Source organism: Pholcus phalangioides, unplaced genomic scaffold, assembly GCF_987345545.1.
Source record: "Pholcus phalangioides strain wild (caught in Gottingen) unplaced genomic scaffold, Ppha-v1.0 ptg000014l_1, whole genome shotgun sequence".
In the NCBI taxonomy this organism is placed as follows: domain Eukaryota; kingdom Metazoa; phylum Arthropoda; class Arachnida; order Araneae; family Pholcidae; genus Pholcus; species Pholcus phalangioides.
This window is the reverse complement of record NW_028301607.1, coordinates 24,040,971-24,057,981: the sequence shown is the minus strand read 5'-3', so window position 1 is coordinate 24,057,981 and position 17,011 is coordinate 24,040,971. Positions and strand designations below refer to the sequence as shown.

The following is a 17,011-nucleotide window of genomic DNA, read 5'->3' as shown; positions in this document are numbered from 1 at the left end:
TATAAAATCTACCAGAAATCATGATAAGTCTCAGCTCCTGGAATAATGGGTTTAACCTATTTTATACTAGGTCACACTTCGAAGGAATTCTGATTCACATTCTTGCACCGTCTAGGATTGATTTCCCGCACTCCCAGAAATGCGTAAACCCCGGATTAAGACCTAATATTATATAATCTCATTAATAAATGTAGGAAATAGATAATTATTTTTGTTGAACAAAATTTTGAAAGAAACGTGAACTGCTTAAGCAGATCAGGAAACGCTATTTCGCTAACTAACGAATTCTACTTCAGCTCCATGTTTTTTTATCCAGGATGTTCCAGTTGAGTCACGTGTGTGGGGTGTAATGCCCCTACGCGGCTCGTTTACACCTACTTTTTTTCTTCTACCTTGAGAAAGTTACCTTACGTAAGCATCCGATATAACACGTAAGAAAAAAAACATGAAGATATGCAGACGTAGAAAATGGATCACGGCAGAAGAAAAGGAGGCCCAGAACAAATAGAGCCAAAACGAAATGAAAGAAAGGAGCCTGCCGCACTTCTTTCTCAGGAGTTGAAGAGAATAGCTGGAAACGTTGCCAAGAAAATTCTTTTATTTTATTTTTTTTGTGTTTAGGCCTTTGAATAGAATAGTAAGACAGAGAAAAGTCAGTGGTATCGTCTGTCTTAGCACGGTCACAATACCATTTCGGGAGAGAGAGAGAGGAAAAATAATGCAATGTACGAGGCCAACACCACGTACGAATTGCTTGCTCTACCAGAGAAAAGCTATTATTATCCGTTTAGGTCTTTTTTGGCTTCGAAGCCAAGGACTGTAATTTATTCTTACGTTTATAGGGCCCTACCTTTAAGTCTACTGCTACTCTGGAAGAATGAAGGTATCACAATAGATTACTTTGCTCATGATGTTGACCTCCACCTAATCACGCGGTTGTAAATTATCTGAATTCTTCTCTGGTAACGCGAATTCCCGAGTATGAAACGTGAAGAACGTTTCTTACATAACATTTTGAATAAAATGTATTTGAACCCATCATTTCCAGTAACGAGACTTGCAATGCTTGGCACACATTGTGTGAGGTTCCTGGAATCGAAACCTTTCATTAATTGAATCTCCTTCACATTTTTATTTGAAACTTGATGTAGGTTAATAGTGATATATTTCTTAGGACCAAACAGAATAGTGCTTTAAAAAAGCTATCTTCGATATTTTCCCCCTCAAAAAATTTGATACTTATTTGAAGCCGTAAGCATAGTTGTTTTTGGAATTTTCGCAGCTGAAATCATTCCGTGGAAACACCAGTTGTAGAACGCTGTTTTAGATGTAGGGCATCAGCAATGATTCCCTGCCCGCTTTACAATGTTTTGGGCTATAATGTCTCTGTAACAGTACTTTATGCAACAATTTTCTCCAACAGCGTTTTCTCAACAATGCGGGACTATTTTTTGGACAACAATTTCCAATGGACGACATCTTTTTTAAATAACATTTTCCCAACACTGATTCAGACATCGTTTTCCCAGCAGTGCTTTGAGCAACACTCTTCAAACCAATAGTGTTTCGGACAACACTTTTCCAACAGTGCTTTGAATAGCGTTTTGCGAATTGTGATTTAGTCTTATCAACACTGCTTCGGACAATATCTTCCCACCAGTGTGTTTCGAATAGCGTTTTAACAGTAGAGAGCTTCCACTTTCTTTCTTACCAAAATGTGACTACTTTCAACGTCATCAATCGGTTTTCGATTGAATTATATTACATTCTTCTGGAAAAGATTAATTTTATATGATAAATTTTCACAAGGAGGCCAACCTGATTGCACATGAATAATTGTATCAAACTTCCTTGGTGAATTTACATACCACAAATGAAGAAAGGGCTATGGAAATGGGAACACATTAGAGCTTAAAAATAATTACTCTCTAATTTATTATAATATAGAATTTTTTTTACAAAATATACTCTGATAATAAGTAGATAATTGGTGTAAATATAAATGTAATAAGTCGAAGAGGTGGTGTTTTTTGCCCAAAAGGCTCATGATAAGAGAAGACGATTTAGGAGGTTGTTTGAGGAACTCTGGAGCAAAGCCCTCGAGTTTTGCGACCTGATGAAGATTGCTGGCCTGTCAATGATAGACATGTTCTTCTGGTATTAAAGTGAAAAACTAAAATAGATTTTCTTTGTACAAAAAATAGCTTCACGTACCGGTACGTTACTCGTCACATTGCCTTAACTCTATTGCAACATTAACTACAAAGTAGGGATTAGATATTGAGAGGAACTGTTATTTCCTGGAACATTGTTGGGAAGCATTTTAGGCCTAATAATTGGTGGAAACGTTACTTTCAAAGCAGTGTTGAAAAACATTTTCATCAAAGCATTGTTAAAAAACATTGTTCATCAAAGCATTGTTGAAAAACATTGTTCATCAAAGCATTGTTGAAAAACATTGTTCATCAAAGCATTGTTAAGAAGAATTGTTGGGAAGCATTCTAGGTCAAAGTATTGTTGGGAAGCATTCTAGGTCAAAGTATTGTTGGGAAGCATTATTGGTCAAAGCATTGCAGAATGCTTACTTTCAGAGCATTGTTGGAAGCTTTATTAGTCAAAGTATATTGTTAAGGCAGAACTATTGTCGAAAGCGTTTTTAAGGGAATATTATTATCGAAAGCGTTTTTAAGGGAATATTATTGTCGAAAGCGGTTTTTAAGGGAATATTATTGTCGAAAGCGTTTTTAAGGGAATATTATTGTCGAAAGCATTGTTAACAGAGAACTTGGCAGGCCACAGATGAATCGTGGGAAATGCATTAAAGCATTGTCGGTCAGCATAGGGAAAACATGAAAATCTCAAGCACTGTTGAAAAACATTGTTGTCCGTAGCACTGTTCAAGAAACGTTCTTGTGTAACGCACTGTTGGAAAAATGCTGTCCAAACCACTGCTGGAAAACGCTGTTCAAATCACTGTTGGGAAAGCACTGTCCAATGCGCTGTTGGGAAAACACTGTCCAATGCGCTGTTGGGAAAACACTGTCCAATGCGCTGTTGGGAAAACACTGTCCAATGCACTGTTGTTAAATTGTTGTGTTTCAAAGCTTTGTTACGAAACATTTTTATCCGATCATTATTGGTGAATGCTGTCCAAAACATTGCTGGTGAATTCTGTTCAAAGCATTGTTATTGAATGTTGTTCAAAGCATTGTTATTGAATGTTGTTCAAAGCATTGTTATTGAATGTTGTTCAAAGCATTGTTATTGAATGTTGTTCAAAGCACTGTTGGTGAACGATGTTATAAATCACTTCATGGAAAACGTTGTCTGAAGCCCTGTTAGAGAAAAATTGTTAGGCAAAGTACTGTTCGTGACGAAAGACGTCACTCCGTTAATGCGACAGATACCAAAAACTGGCTGTGTGAGGAGATATTGATGTTTCAGGAAAGTAAAATTCATCTCTGCCCTCACGGGCATTCGAACCCCGGTCTCTCGTTTACCGGACGAGTGCTCTACCAACTAAGCTATGAAGACAGGTAGACTCTCCCCTGTTAATACGACAGATACGGAAAACTAGTTTCCGTATCTGTCAACAAGTACTGTTCCAAAGACATTATAGCCTAAAGCACTGGTTCTTAACCGGGAAGGGGGGGGGGGAAGCCCGGAAGAATTTCTGAAGGTACGGGATGAGAAAAAAATCACAACATGTTGAATGGGATTATACAGGAAAATTGAAATGATAAAAACTGAATTTTTCCATTCTCAAAAAAATATGAATCTTTCCGATGTTTTAGCACCTCATCTTTTGTCTTCCCCTTGAAAAAACGTGTCACGTGAAATTTGTGTGGCAAAAGTTTCTATTTCGATTAAACAATCGTACTTGCTTTCCACTTCGATCGAGAAAAAATATCATTAATACCTATAAAATATGTTTGTATTTGTACCTTTCCTGTTGTTAGCGTGGTGCTTTCAGATTTGAAACTGTTGTGAGCATGACTCAAGAAAAACGTGAAAAAAATTCAATCAAGTGCCAAAAAAACATTTATCATTCGTTATTCCAGCTGGAATCAATAAGGGTAAAAAAATTTAATAATGATACACTAGTAAGCACTGTTTTCACTAATAATCAGAGCAATAGTCCTTCAATCTTTTTTTTCCAAATTTCAGAAACTGTAAAAAAGTAATTTTTTTGCAGTTTATTTTTGAATTAATTTTCATGAAAAAAAGAAGCCAAACTAAATATTAACCATAGCCGAGAATGGAATTAAATAATAAGCACGAGAGTTTGTAGGAATTAATTAATAGATAACTTATAATTAATGGATAATTAATTACAGAAAAACAAAATTTTCAAACGGATGGAAAACGCATTATCCAGGGGGGGCAGTGCAATCCTATTGCACTATTGATGCGGGATGGAAAAAAAGATTAAGAACCACTGGCCTAAAGCCGGGTTTTCCTAGGAGTAGAATTTCTGCGCCGTGTGCAGCGTGAAAACCTGCTCCTAGGAAAACCCGGCTTAAAGCATTAGGAACGGGGTAGGGAAACGTTGTTGTTGCCCCGCATCTAGATCAGTGTTCTCTGACCGGTATTTCTACGAAATGATTCCAGTCAGCGAAAATTCTAAATACAACGCTGCATACGACTACGTACATCAAATTTTCTGAGACGAAAATGTCGAAGACCGCTCATTGAAAGCACTGTTCAAGAAACATTATTGAGGAACCATTCCATGAGAGCTGTTACATGGTGGTTCCCCATTCGTTTTTTTAAAAATCTATTTATTTACCCGAAAGGCCAGCGAGCAGGTTCGTGAGCAGGTTTCATGAACTGTGTATGAATATATACAAGTTGTAATAATGTTATTCCCAGCTGATTCGTTTGGATGTTTAGGGAAAAATAAAAATTTTATTTTTTAATTTTTAACTCATTTTACTTTTTATATTTGTTTTTTTTTTGTTTCGTGGAATAAGTCTGTTTTGTTATTTTCCCTCCCCATCCCTGCCTCAGTATTTAAATTGATAAATTGATCGATTTTTTTTTCTCGTCTCTTTTTCACAGATCGTGAGAACCAGTCTATGCTTATCACGTAAGTACCATCGTGAAAATTTATTTTCTATCAATTATAATAGAAAAGTTAACCAGTTATTTAAAAAACAACCAGTCAAATTTTACTAGTTCCCAGATGACACACTGATAACAAAAATTTCTATTTCACGTCATGAAAAATGGGGGGGGGGGAAATGTATTTTCAGTAGGATTTTATGACATCATGAATGAATTTGCTGTTATTTATTTGCACGATTGCTTGTTGCAGACTAACCCCTAAAATTAGTGGTATCTCGGTGGGAGTGAAAGTATTGGAGCCTGTTTAATTTATGAAAGATAGTTTCCACATAACAACGGTTATTAGAAGCTTCCCTAACGAATCCGATATTTAAAATGCAAAACACGGATACGTTTTCAAATACATTTAATGTGTATATTATACATGGAATGGTGTTTTGCCTTCACTTGTTCACTTTTGATGTATACGGTTTAATGTGGCTCACTATTATTCTCTTTTCCTAATGCAGAGGTGAATCTGGTGCCGGAAAGACTGAGAACACGAAGAAAGTAATTGCGTACTACGCCAACGTCGGTGCTGTCACACCGAAGGGCAAAGATGCACCAAAGGAGAAGAAGGTACGTCTAAGTAATATTTCTCAAAAATTAAATTTCTCAAATTGGATTTTTCAATTAGTTTCTCAAAAATGGGCCGAGTGTAATAATATGCAATTGCAAACACAAACACTCACTGTGCCTGATATACAGTCAACATCATTATAGTGCCATCATAGATGACTAATAATCTCTGCTCCTTTACTGACTGTGTAATTGTCTATTGTCAAAAATATCTCCTGAATAACCCCTGAAGACATGACTTGAAAATTTAGTGACTTTTGTTAACGTCTTTGAGCAAGTTCAACTTATGCATTACGATTCTATTGCGTATATTACGCAAGTTACTATTGAAAAATAAAACATAAATAAAAACAGAAAGGAAAAAAGTAGATAGCTCGAATAAAAAATGCTGTTCAGTGTCTGAAATCCAGTTTCTAAAGTTCGATGTCTTAATTGTCCACTCATCTTGATGCCAAAACGTTCAATGTCCTAATTGTTCACTGATCCTAATGTCAAAACGTTTACTATCTAAAATCCAAAATTCCAAAAAATCTACTGTAGAAAATTCACTCCTAAGAAGTCAAATGTCTAGAATCCAATTCCAAAAAGTCCAATGTCCTAATCGTCCGATTATCCTTTCGCCGAAAATTCCGATATGTCCTGATTGTACAATTATCCTTTCTTTGAAAAGTCCTATTTCCTCATTATCCAATTATCTTTTCGTCAAAAATTCCAACGTCCTAATGTCAAAATATCCAGTGTACTAATTGCCTAATTATTCTAATACCAAAAAGTCCACTGTCCTAATTTGTCTAATCATCCGCATATTTGTTGAACACATTAGAAAAGAAAGTCATCGTAGAAGCCGAGAAACCTTTGTTGCTGGACAATTTTTTTTATGAAGCTCCAATAATTTTATAGCTCGTGTTTTGTTCAGTTTGATTTAAATGCAGAATTCAGTAGAGATCAACTATAAATCGTCGATTTCCATTGCGAACACAGAAAGGAAATAAAATTCACATACTGTTATAATTACATTGTGACGTTGTTTGATTAATGGGTTTTGATTCGTAATCTTTCTTTCTTTAGGCAACCCTGGAAGATCAAGTCGTCCAGACTAACCCTGTACTGGAAGCCTTCGGTAACGCCAAGACAGTCCGTAACGATAACTCTTCACGTTTCGTAAGTATATCTCCAACATTTTCAAGAGTTCACAAAAATATAGTAAAATTTTGAAAAATATTCTGCAAAAGATGAATTTGATTGCTCAATATGTCATCAATTTTTTTTTCTTCGTCCTCCTCTAGGGTAAATTCATCCGTATTCACTTCGGTCCCATGGGTAAACTGGCTGGTGCCGATATTGAAACTTGTAAGTTCGAATTCTCTGAAAATTCTTAGAAATTGTTATCATGTTATTCTTATTAATCAAATTATATATAAGCAACTTAAGCCTTAAATAATCAATGTATAGGCAGGGTTTTGAAAATTATTTGAAGTAGAGGCTTCCCCGAGGCTCTGAAATCTATATCCGCCTCATAAAAGCTCCGGAAGTTTGGAAGCGCCTTCCCATACCCCATTATTCTCAAGATAGTGCTTAAAAAGAAGAAAAAACTTTTCCTTTTAAATCTTAAAATTTTAGAACTTTCTCATGTTTCCTAAGAAACTTTGGTATTCCTCTTGGAACGTTTCAGAATCATAGTTTGACAACTAAATTTACAGTATTTGTCTGAATTTGATGTATGTTCATTTTAGCATAAAATCATTACTTTTTGAGGGAAAGACAGAGAAATGAGATTTTCACCTCATACTTCATTCATCCATTTAAATTTCGAAAATTCGCAATGTTTGAAATGAGAGGAAACTGAAATCGACAATTAAAAGCTGGTGAACTTAATTTTCAATAGATGGCGCCATGAGTTTGCTTTACATTTGCTCTAAATTTTGTTTAATCATTAAATTAGAAGAATAAAAATTTTAGTTTTTTTTTTTCAAATATGATTAATAACAGTTTCAAATATTTGAAAATTTCCATAATTTTTTTAATTTTAACTTTGCGTCCCGGGAATTTGGTACGTTTAGTGAAAACTTTTCAAATTTGATTAAATGACTTAGGAGTAAATTAATGAGGAAGACAGTAGTTTTTAACTTTCTAATTAAAATGCAGATTCGCATGAAATGACTCATAATAATAATTATTATTATTACAGATCTGTTGGAGAAAGCTCGTGTCATTTCCCAACAAACTTTGGAACGTTCCTACCATATTTTCTACCAGATGATGTCCGGAGGTGTTGAGAATCTCAAAGGTAAATTGACATTCAAAAAAATTGTAAAAAAATTTTGTGTTTACAACTTTTTTTTATCATAACTATTAATACTTAACTTTACTTAATTTATAGCCGTTACTCTTAGAACATTTTCATCTATTTGGATCAATATGATCGCGGGAGCATTTTCCCTGTATGAGCGCAAATTCGAAGGAACATTCATTATGAGGTTTATATGATCACAACTATGATATATCCTCATATTGCTGTCATGATTGTGACCACATATATCCTCATATTGTCGTCATAATTCAGTGGTGTTTGGTCAGAACATGATAGCTCCAAAATCACATTTTTGAGATATGAGCATTTTCACTGTCATTTAAAAATCAAAAATAAAGCTTACACACGAATACAAATGAAAATATCATACATCAGCATCTTGTTCAGCCGTACGCACGTATATGTGCATTTACCTCACTTTTAATTAGTTATAATTCGCAAGAGTTACTTTTAGATCAAAAAGCCATTTTTTGGAGATATCATGTTCGGACCAAACACCACAGAATTGTGATCACATATCTTGATATCGTGATTATATTTTCATATTTAGTTCATATTCTTTTACTGAGATCGCTATACTGATTATACTCTCGTTAAATTGGCATATAATCTTACGTTGTGATATAGTTGTGATTATATCTTCATCTTGCTATTAATCGTTGGGTTCGAATTACCGAGAAATTAGAATTCACTTTTTTCATTCATTGGTTCTCCTTGTGGAGATTTCAAGTGGAGAATATAACAAGATGAGAATTTTAGCTCTCAAAGAAAGTAAAAGGTTCGGTCAAAGTGATTGCTTATCGGCAAGAATACGATGTCTTTGAATTAACTGTGAAAAAGAATTCGTAATTTTGTGGTCTGGTGGGCGTTGACCCGATAGACTAACAAGGGATTTTTTTTTTGTTGGACTCCTCTCGAGTTCCCGGATTCGATTCCCACACGTGGCACAGTGATGGTCAACCAAATTCGTGAATTTGACTGAAGTTTTAACGGAATTCTGACTGAGTTTGTTTTCTTTGATTTTCCAACTTAGAGGCGCGAGAGAACGCCAGCTGATCTCTCATTTGAAAAAATCTCTCCACAGAGAGCAACCAGGCCAACAATATACACGCAATAACCTGCCAACTTGTTGCTTCCCAATTTTGGAAGAAAGATAGTATATATATATCACTTCTGGAACACATAAGACTCGTACCCCAAAACAATCATCTTCAGTTTAGGTATACGACATTTTCTGCATTGCAACATGCAAAAAAAATTCATTAGCAATTCTTTAGTTTATGATGTCTAGTGGTGGTTGCAAGAATTAAATACCTTCCAAAATTATGAAAAGTGGAATTGCTATGGTCCTCATATTGTGAGGATAAAATCACAATTATTTAAGATTGTCATAATTGTTTTAGTCGTGACCTTTATCTCATCAACTGTTCATCGTTTTGGTATATAGGTATGATTTCAGTTTAAAAAATGCTTTAAAATGTTCAGAAATTGCCGTGCACCAGTTTTGAGAGTGAAAATGCAGTGTGTCGAAAAATAAAGAATCCAAATTTTTATACGATCTCTTTGTCCTCTAACTTCCAATAAGAAAGTTGTTTCCCTATCTTTTCTGAGCTCAAGGTAAAAAAAAAACCCCTTGATTTAGGTGCAATATTTGCTGAGTTATTTTGATTTAAGAAAGCAAGAAAAGTTAGGGAAGAACAGCAAAAACTAACGGACAACGCTTCTTTCCCTCCATTTATGTTGTTCTTTTAAAACTTTTGTCCGATTTTTGAATTCGAATATCTCAGCGAATATTGCACTTAAAAACATGGGATTTCTTTTGTTCGATTCAGAAAAGACAGGGCAACAACTTTCTAATTGGAAGTTAGAGGACGGAGGGGGGGGGGCTTATATACAATATTTAGATTTTTTATTTTGTGACACACTGTATTTCCAGTTTCAAAACTGGTACAGGGCGATTTCGTTGAGACAGAGCGGCGAGCCATGTTCTGGTTAGAAAGAGGAGGTGCAAGGTGATTTTTGAACACATTTTGAGAACTGAAACCACGAACGGTTGATGAGATAAAGGCCGCATTAGCACTTACAGAACAGCCTGTATACTGTGTGGTACAGTAATATAATCTTTTAAAGCATGAGTTTTTTGTTTATGCTTATCTAGATTACTTTATACATATGTATATATATTTTGTATACATATTCAGTATGCCTATAGAGACGTAGAGAAAGGTAAATGATACCGAAAAAAACAAAAACAATCTAGGTCGATGACTGTACTTTCTTAGAGATTTAACATGAGAAAATCGCATTCTCGATTATCTTACCATCGACTATTGGACTCTATCAATAGACGCCGCGTGCAATTCAAAAATATGATAGTAATTTATTGGAAATTTAAAGATAGTCTTATTTATACTGTACTGTGAGGATGTTCCGACATTAATACCAGAAACAGAAAATTGGTAGATGAGAAAAATGAATGTGAATGAATGAATTGAGATAAATGAACTCATGGAAAAAAAAAAGATGGAATTGAACCGATCGATATTGAGCAAGAAGGGCACAAAATATTTATGTAAGAAGCACTCCTATTTGAAAGAGATTCATCATCATATTAGACATTGAACTAACTGCGTTTTTTGCTGTTTTTTGCCGAATAGAAATCTGTCTCCTATCCGATGATATCTATGACTACCACTTCGTGTCCCAAGGAAAAATTGAAATCCCAAATGTAGATGATGCAGAGGAAATGCGTCTCACGGACGTAAGTATATAACGAACCTGACATAAAAGTATATGGCAAAGCTATACCACTCCAACTCTCTCTTCTCTCTTCGAATACACTATACGTACCTCCTCTCTCTCTTGTCAATATCCCAAGAATCATATTAATCTCTCTTCGATATTAGAAATCGGAGATTCTTACCCCCATTCCGTTTCGAGAAACATCTATCATTCAAATGATACGCGATTGATTAAAATGTCCAGAGACTAATTCCTTCAATTTCAGACGAACTCATCATCTGACGGTTTCGGTTTTCTCTTTAATGTCACCCAATTTTTTTCTTTTAGAACTAATTTTATTTTCCTCTCTTTTCTTTCTCCTCTTTTCTATCTATCTACGATTTATGTATTATGGCACACAGAAATCTGTCTTCTGTCCGACGATATCTACGACTACCATTTCGTATCACAAGGTAAAACCGAAATTCCCGGTGTGGATGACGTTCAGGAAATGAAAGACACTGACGTGAGTATAATGAGAGACGCGATCAGGCCACAATATTGCGAATGGAGTGGATAAACCCAGGCTTTGCACAGCTCTGCTTTTAATTTTTTTTTAAGTAGAAAACGAGCTTACGCAGCAATTTTTTTTTAATGGCTTGGCATGGCTTCTGTTACAATAGCTTATTTTACATTATATTTGGACGTTCCAACTTTATATATTAAATTACAAACAACAATTATGTGCGTCATGTAGAGACGTTATTCATTATAGCTCAAACTGTTAAGTGCACCTCTTTGGGGTGAACGTGAGAACTTTTGAATTTGTGAAACTACTCAGTAATGAACAGTTTTTTAAGCATCAAATTAATTTTTATAGGGCTTAGGGGGTAAAGCTCGTGCAGATTTTGAGAGTTCAGAGAAGACGCGTGCAGATTTTAGGAGTACATGAGAACTGCCATAGCAAAGAATTTCAGAATCCTTGATCTTGGAGCATAAATTCACTTCATGCTTTGCAAATGCGCAAACGATAATTACTCAGTTATCAACTTTATGAAACCCTTTTAGATGGCATTATTAAAGACAGGAAATCACAAGAAGATTTTTAAAGATTAGCGAAGCTGCCACAACAAAGCATTTTAGAAAACCCCTGCACTCTTTTCAAATTTTAGTCTTTTTCATAACATGTAATTTCAAGATTGAAACGGGAAATTCACTCGATTTTATCTGACTAGTAATAAAGAAATTTCATTCTTTGAGCACAGCTTTGAATGAAAGTAAACCCAAATATGTACAAGGTATAAGCCTATTGTTGAAAAATAAAGCAACAATACATGTTATTGATAGCACTTCATGCACAGGCAGCACAATGTAACCATGCTACACAAGCTCGAAAAATTCACTGCTTTTTGCTTTCGCTTGATTTTTAGCTTTATTTTTATTTTTTTTGCAAATACACCCATGTTTTTTGCAAATACTCCACTGCTTTTTTTGCAATTACTCCAATGCGTTTTTGCAATCACTTCAATGCTTTTTTGCAATTACTCCAATGCTTTTTTGCAATTATTTCTATGGCATTTTTGTAATCATTCCTATACCTTTTTTGCAATTATTCCTATACCTTTTTTGCAATTATTCCTATACCTTTTTTGCAATTATTCCTATACCTTTTTTGCAATTATTCCTTTGGCTGTTTTTTGCAATTACTCGAAATCTTTTTTGCAATTATTACTATGGCCTTTTTGTAATCATTCCTATACCTTTTTTTGCAATTATTCCTTTGGCTTTTTTGTAATTATTCCTGCTCTATTTTTGCAATTATTCTAATGTTTTTTTAAACACATTACTCCAATTTTTTTGCAACTACACCCCCCTGTTTTTTATCATTTTATCAATTTATCCTATGTTTTTTTTTTCAAATTACTCCAGCAATTTCTTTTGCAATTACTCCAACGCTTTTATTTGCAATTACTCCAACGTTTTTATTTGCAATTACTCCAACGCTTTTATTTGCAATTGTTCCAATGCTTTTTTGCTGTTTCCACAAAAATGTTACCGCCATTATTCCAATGCTATTTGCTGTTTACTTTAATGCTTTTTCATTAGTTTTTCATTGCTTTTCAATATCCGTTAAATGATCCTCGCAATGATTTTATGCTTTCATCTCCCCCAGGCTTATTTTAAATTTATATTTAAAAGCGTTTCAAAATTATATCATTGTTTATTTTATTTATTTATTTTTTTATTCTGATTTCAAACGCTTTCACTCTTTTTCATGCATGAAAAAACTAACAAAAATTCTACTGCTTTTCTATTATCTGATTTCCCCCGCTTTCTTATATACATATTATGTATGTAAACTCAGCTTTTGTTATTCCCTTCCATGGCTTTGCTTTGATTTGGAGTTATGCGTTTACATATTAGCGTATTTCTCGGAATAAGGACCACTGATGCTTCTTACGATTTTGAAATTTGTAGTATTACTCTTCATTAACAGAAGCATTAGTTTTTCCCCTAATTGAAAACTCTTCAATTTCGAAATAAATTCTAAAAGTATCCACATTTACTTTCTACTATGTAATTGAGAATTTTATTCCAATTCATGTCTCTGAGGCGCTTATTCTAAGAAATACGCCGGTTCATCGGTTAACTTTTCATGTGTGAAATGCAGTGTATTTGCAAATGCGTTTGTGTTTTATTTAGTTAACTGATGACACATGATTGATGTATCAATTCAAAAGAGGAGTATGTAGATGTTAAGCTCAAGCGCTGTAGAAAAATATTCACATATTAATTGCTAGTATAGTTTCGCATAAATTCACTTATTCGGTGGGGGGGGGGGGAATAATGTGAAAATCCCACTTTAGAAGTCATCAAATTAGGGCAACCTTGCTTATATCGTGAGAAGTAATAGGAAATTTCGTCCTTCCAGCCATAAGCAACAACGAAAGAAAAAAAAATATCGCCCATTCTTTTATGGGCACATGTAGGGAAAATATATTTGCCCCTCTCACTTTAGGGGTTAACACCTAGAGGACTTTTATCTTCCCGTATTTTTTGACGATAATGGCGCTTCAATTCCATGTTAATTTGCACTCAATGTGAAAGTAATTTGCGATCATCCCATTGCAGAAATTGTCTTCACGTGTACCATCATCCATGTCGTTTTTGCGGTACACTTCTGAGACACCCTATACTCGTATGTTTGAAACAATGAGAAAAATCGTCATCAAAAATAAAAGAGCCTTATAAACTGTAAAATCACCACAGGCAAAGCATGTACTATTATTGTTTGTCTCAAGGGTTATTCCGTCAACTGTCAATAATCATTTCATTTCTATTCCATTTTTCCTGCACGCAATAAAAACAGCACGCTTTCGACGTCTTGGGTTTCTCTCAAAGTTACAAAGACGAGATCTACAAGATCACTGCCGCCTGCATGATGTTGGGCGAGATGAAATTCAAGCAGAGGCCGCGAGAAGAGCAGGCCGAGGCCGACGGTACCGAGGTGGGTGAGAGGATCTCCCACTTGTTGGGAGTCAACGCAGCTGACTTTTACAAGAACTTGCTGAAACCCAAGATCAAGGTCGGTAACGAGATGGTCACTCAGGGCAGGAGCATGCAACAGGTACGTAAGCATTAATGCCATCCATACTAGGCTCTGTCCGAAATTGTTTGCTCAGTGAATATATCTTTAGAAACACACTTACAATTACAATTTTTTTTTAAATGATGAGCGGTTTTTAAAATGTTCACCTTAAAAATTTTTAAGGTGTTTCATTCATAGAAAAATCAATATATATACATATATATACATACATTCAAAAAAAGTTCCATATTTTTAGATGCTATATTAACGGATATATTTGACTTTGAAGTTTTCAGCATATTTTTCACTGATGACCGAGGGTTTGTTTCGCGCATATAAACCTAAATTACATTTAAAATGATATAAAAATTTAATCTAAATGGAATAACCAACACTCGAGATCATTCCATTTCTGTAGAAGCCCTAATCGAAATTTTCCAGCTTATGAAAACTTGCCAACACACCAATAAGTTGACAAAACATAATGATTTTACATCTTCAATATCTGATATTGGTTATTTCATTTGAAAATGTGAATAATTTTTTTTTTGCAAATTATTTTTCGGAGCTGGTTCCACATTTCCCTAATTGGAAGTTTCAGCCCACGGGGACCGTATGAATTTTTTTTTTCTTCTATGTATTCAAGCCCTTAAAAAAATCACGAGATTTAAAGAAACCGCATGTCATTTGAAAACTTTTTGTAATTGGAAGTATAATTCCAAAGTCAATAGTTGCAGAAATAGTCTCGTGGACGAATAATCTGGGAGAGCCTGTATACATTGATGTTTCTAATGATTAAGTTATATACATGTTAATTTTTTCTATTATCATTGAAAAAATAGGTCGTATACTCTCTCGGTGCTTTGGCCAAAGCTATGTTTGACAGGACCTTCAAGTGGTTGGTCAAGAAGTTGAACGAGACCTTGGACACACAACAGAAGAGGCAGTACTTCATTGGTGTACTGGATATTGCCGGTTTTGAGATCTTCGACGTAAGTTCCTGAAAAATCTTAATCTTAGTTATATAAGACGTATATACTTGCGACGTCAACCATATTGTGTTATAATGTCTCTTGAATATTGAATTCATACAGTCTAAAAATTCAAATATTGAGTTAAAAGTGTGAGTTAATGGGATTTTGCTTAATATTTGATTCATATTGATAGATATATCCTCAACGAAAGGTGAATTATTTTTTCCTTTTATTGGAATAATATATATTTTTTTAGAGAGATATAGATGGCTTTTTTCTCAGCCAGAGATATCAAGGAAACAGTTATTTTCCGGATATTATGCTGAGGTGAGCTCGGAAAGAAAAGCATGCTTGCCCGGTATGCAAGAGGGCCTGGGTTCGAGTCCCGGCGGAGACGTGATGACTTTTCTTTCCGAGCTCACCTCAGCATAATATCGGGAAAATAACTGTTTCCTTGATATATTTTTTTGTTTGTTAATAATTTTACTGAATTGTGCTGATATAATACATGTTGTAAATGATTAAAGTATCCCTGCTCTGAGCTATCGGCAGCCGTAACCAGGGCTCCTTGAAACCACAGGCTTGTTCATCCACCATTTTTGCGCGCAAATGGACGTCTGTATCATTGCTATAGTTAATTATTGATCCCTATACTGCACTTTTTTTTTAAGATTAGATGCCACTTGGAGCAGTAAAACCAATTTTCCGATGAGTCCGCCCTCCTTTCTAGATGCCTTAGACTTAACTATTCATCGAAACGCTATGAAACTCCAAGAACATTTTAATGCAGCGATAGAAAAGACAGTAAGATCAAAGGAATCTGTTGCTATGCTCCACACTGAAGAGTGTTTTCTATGAAAATATCAGTGCAAATTCTGATTTGTGCAAAAATTAAGCTGCTTAGGCAGGGCCTCCCGACATCCCTAACACAGCACTCTATTTCTATTCTAATTTTTTTCTCACGAAGGGGCATAGCATTGTTCAAGAGTTTCATTGGGTTTCAAAGAACACATACATTGTTAGTGAAACTCTACGAACACGTTGATTCCATACCGAATACTCAGAACAGGGAACTTTGATTATCTGTACATAGTTTAATCAAAAATAGTGTACATATAGTGTACATCTATTTAATTAAAATGAATCATACATGGGTTAGTTGGTTAATAGTGGCAACTGCCTATTTACAAGTGATATAGAACGCATACAGGCTTTCTAAAAATTTCCTAAAACGTGTTGCCAAATGATGCGGATGCCGTCAGCACTGCCTGATCTATTGACAATAACGAAAGGATCGAGCACTGTCCGAAGAATGTCTGAAACTGTTCTAAAGCGAACAACACCTTCATTTTAGGTTGAAGCTTGGAGTAGATATTGGTAGGGATTCCAAGGGGCGAAGTTACGAGACATGAATATGAGTAGTAGGGGGGGGGGAAAGGAAACGGTAGAGCACTTCCAGCGACTGAACAGATCGGACTCAACTTGTGCTGCCCAAGCATTCTTGAGAGTCCTTCGTTAGAGGTGTGATAATGCAGATGTTTCCAGCCAGCTTCTTGCAGTTCTTGTTGACACTGTTGGATTGTATGACGTACTCTATGCTACCACTATTTTGAATACATTGTGAACTCAGGGGATTTTTCCAAAACATGATAAGGATTGAGTGTAGTCCTATACCATGTTAGACCGCTCGATTACAATAGCTTCCGTTTCTTTTGTCACATGCTCATAGAC

General features: G+C 35.1%; 1 protein-coding gene and 1 non-coding gene across 15 annotated transcripts in view; one reads left to right on the top strand and one right to left on the bottom strand.

Annotated features, from left to right (window-relative positions):
• LOC149078304 (myosin heavy chain, muscle-like) overlaps window positions 1-17,011 on the top strand; it is a 70,800-nt gene that overhangs the window by 9,079 nt on the left and 44,710 nt on the right. For 9 of the 14 annotated variants that reach the window (XM_089241952.1, XM_089241947.1, XM_089241939.1 and 6 more), the window contains exons 5-12: window positions 5,062-5,089; window positions 5,577-5,685; window positions 6,754-6,846; window positions 6,972-7,035; window positions 7,874-7,972; window positions 11,140-11,243; window positions 14,088-14,345; window positions 15,149-15,298. In XM_089241952.1, the coding sequence (XP_089098078.1) occupies window positions 5,062-5,089; window positions 5,577-5,685; window positions 6,754-6,846; window positions 6,972-7,035; window positions 7,874-7,972; window positions 11,140-11,243; window positions 14,088-14,345; window positions 15,149-15,298 (905 nt within the window). Of the gene's footprint in view, window positions 1-5,061; window positions 5,090-5,576; window positions 5,686-6,753; window positions 6,847-6,971; window positions 7,036-7,873; window positions 7,973-10,653; window positions 10,758-11,139; window positions 11,244-14,087; window positions 14,346-15,148; window positions 15,299-17,011 lie in introns of all 14 variants that reach the window. The other 5 variants (XM_089241944.1, XM_089241941.1, XM_089241949.1 and 2 more) reach the window with 1 other exon arrangement.
• Window positions 3,463-3,534, bottom strand: TRNAT-GGU (transfer RNA threonine (anticodon GGU)). The gene has a single exon. It is a non-coding gene; the product is annotated as a tRNA-Thr (tRNA).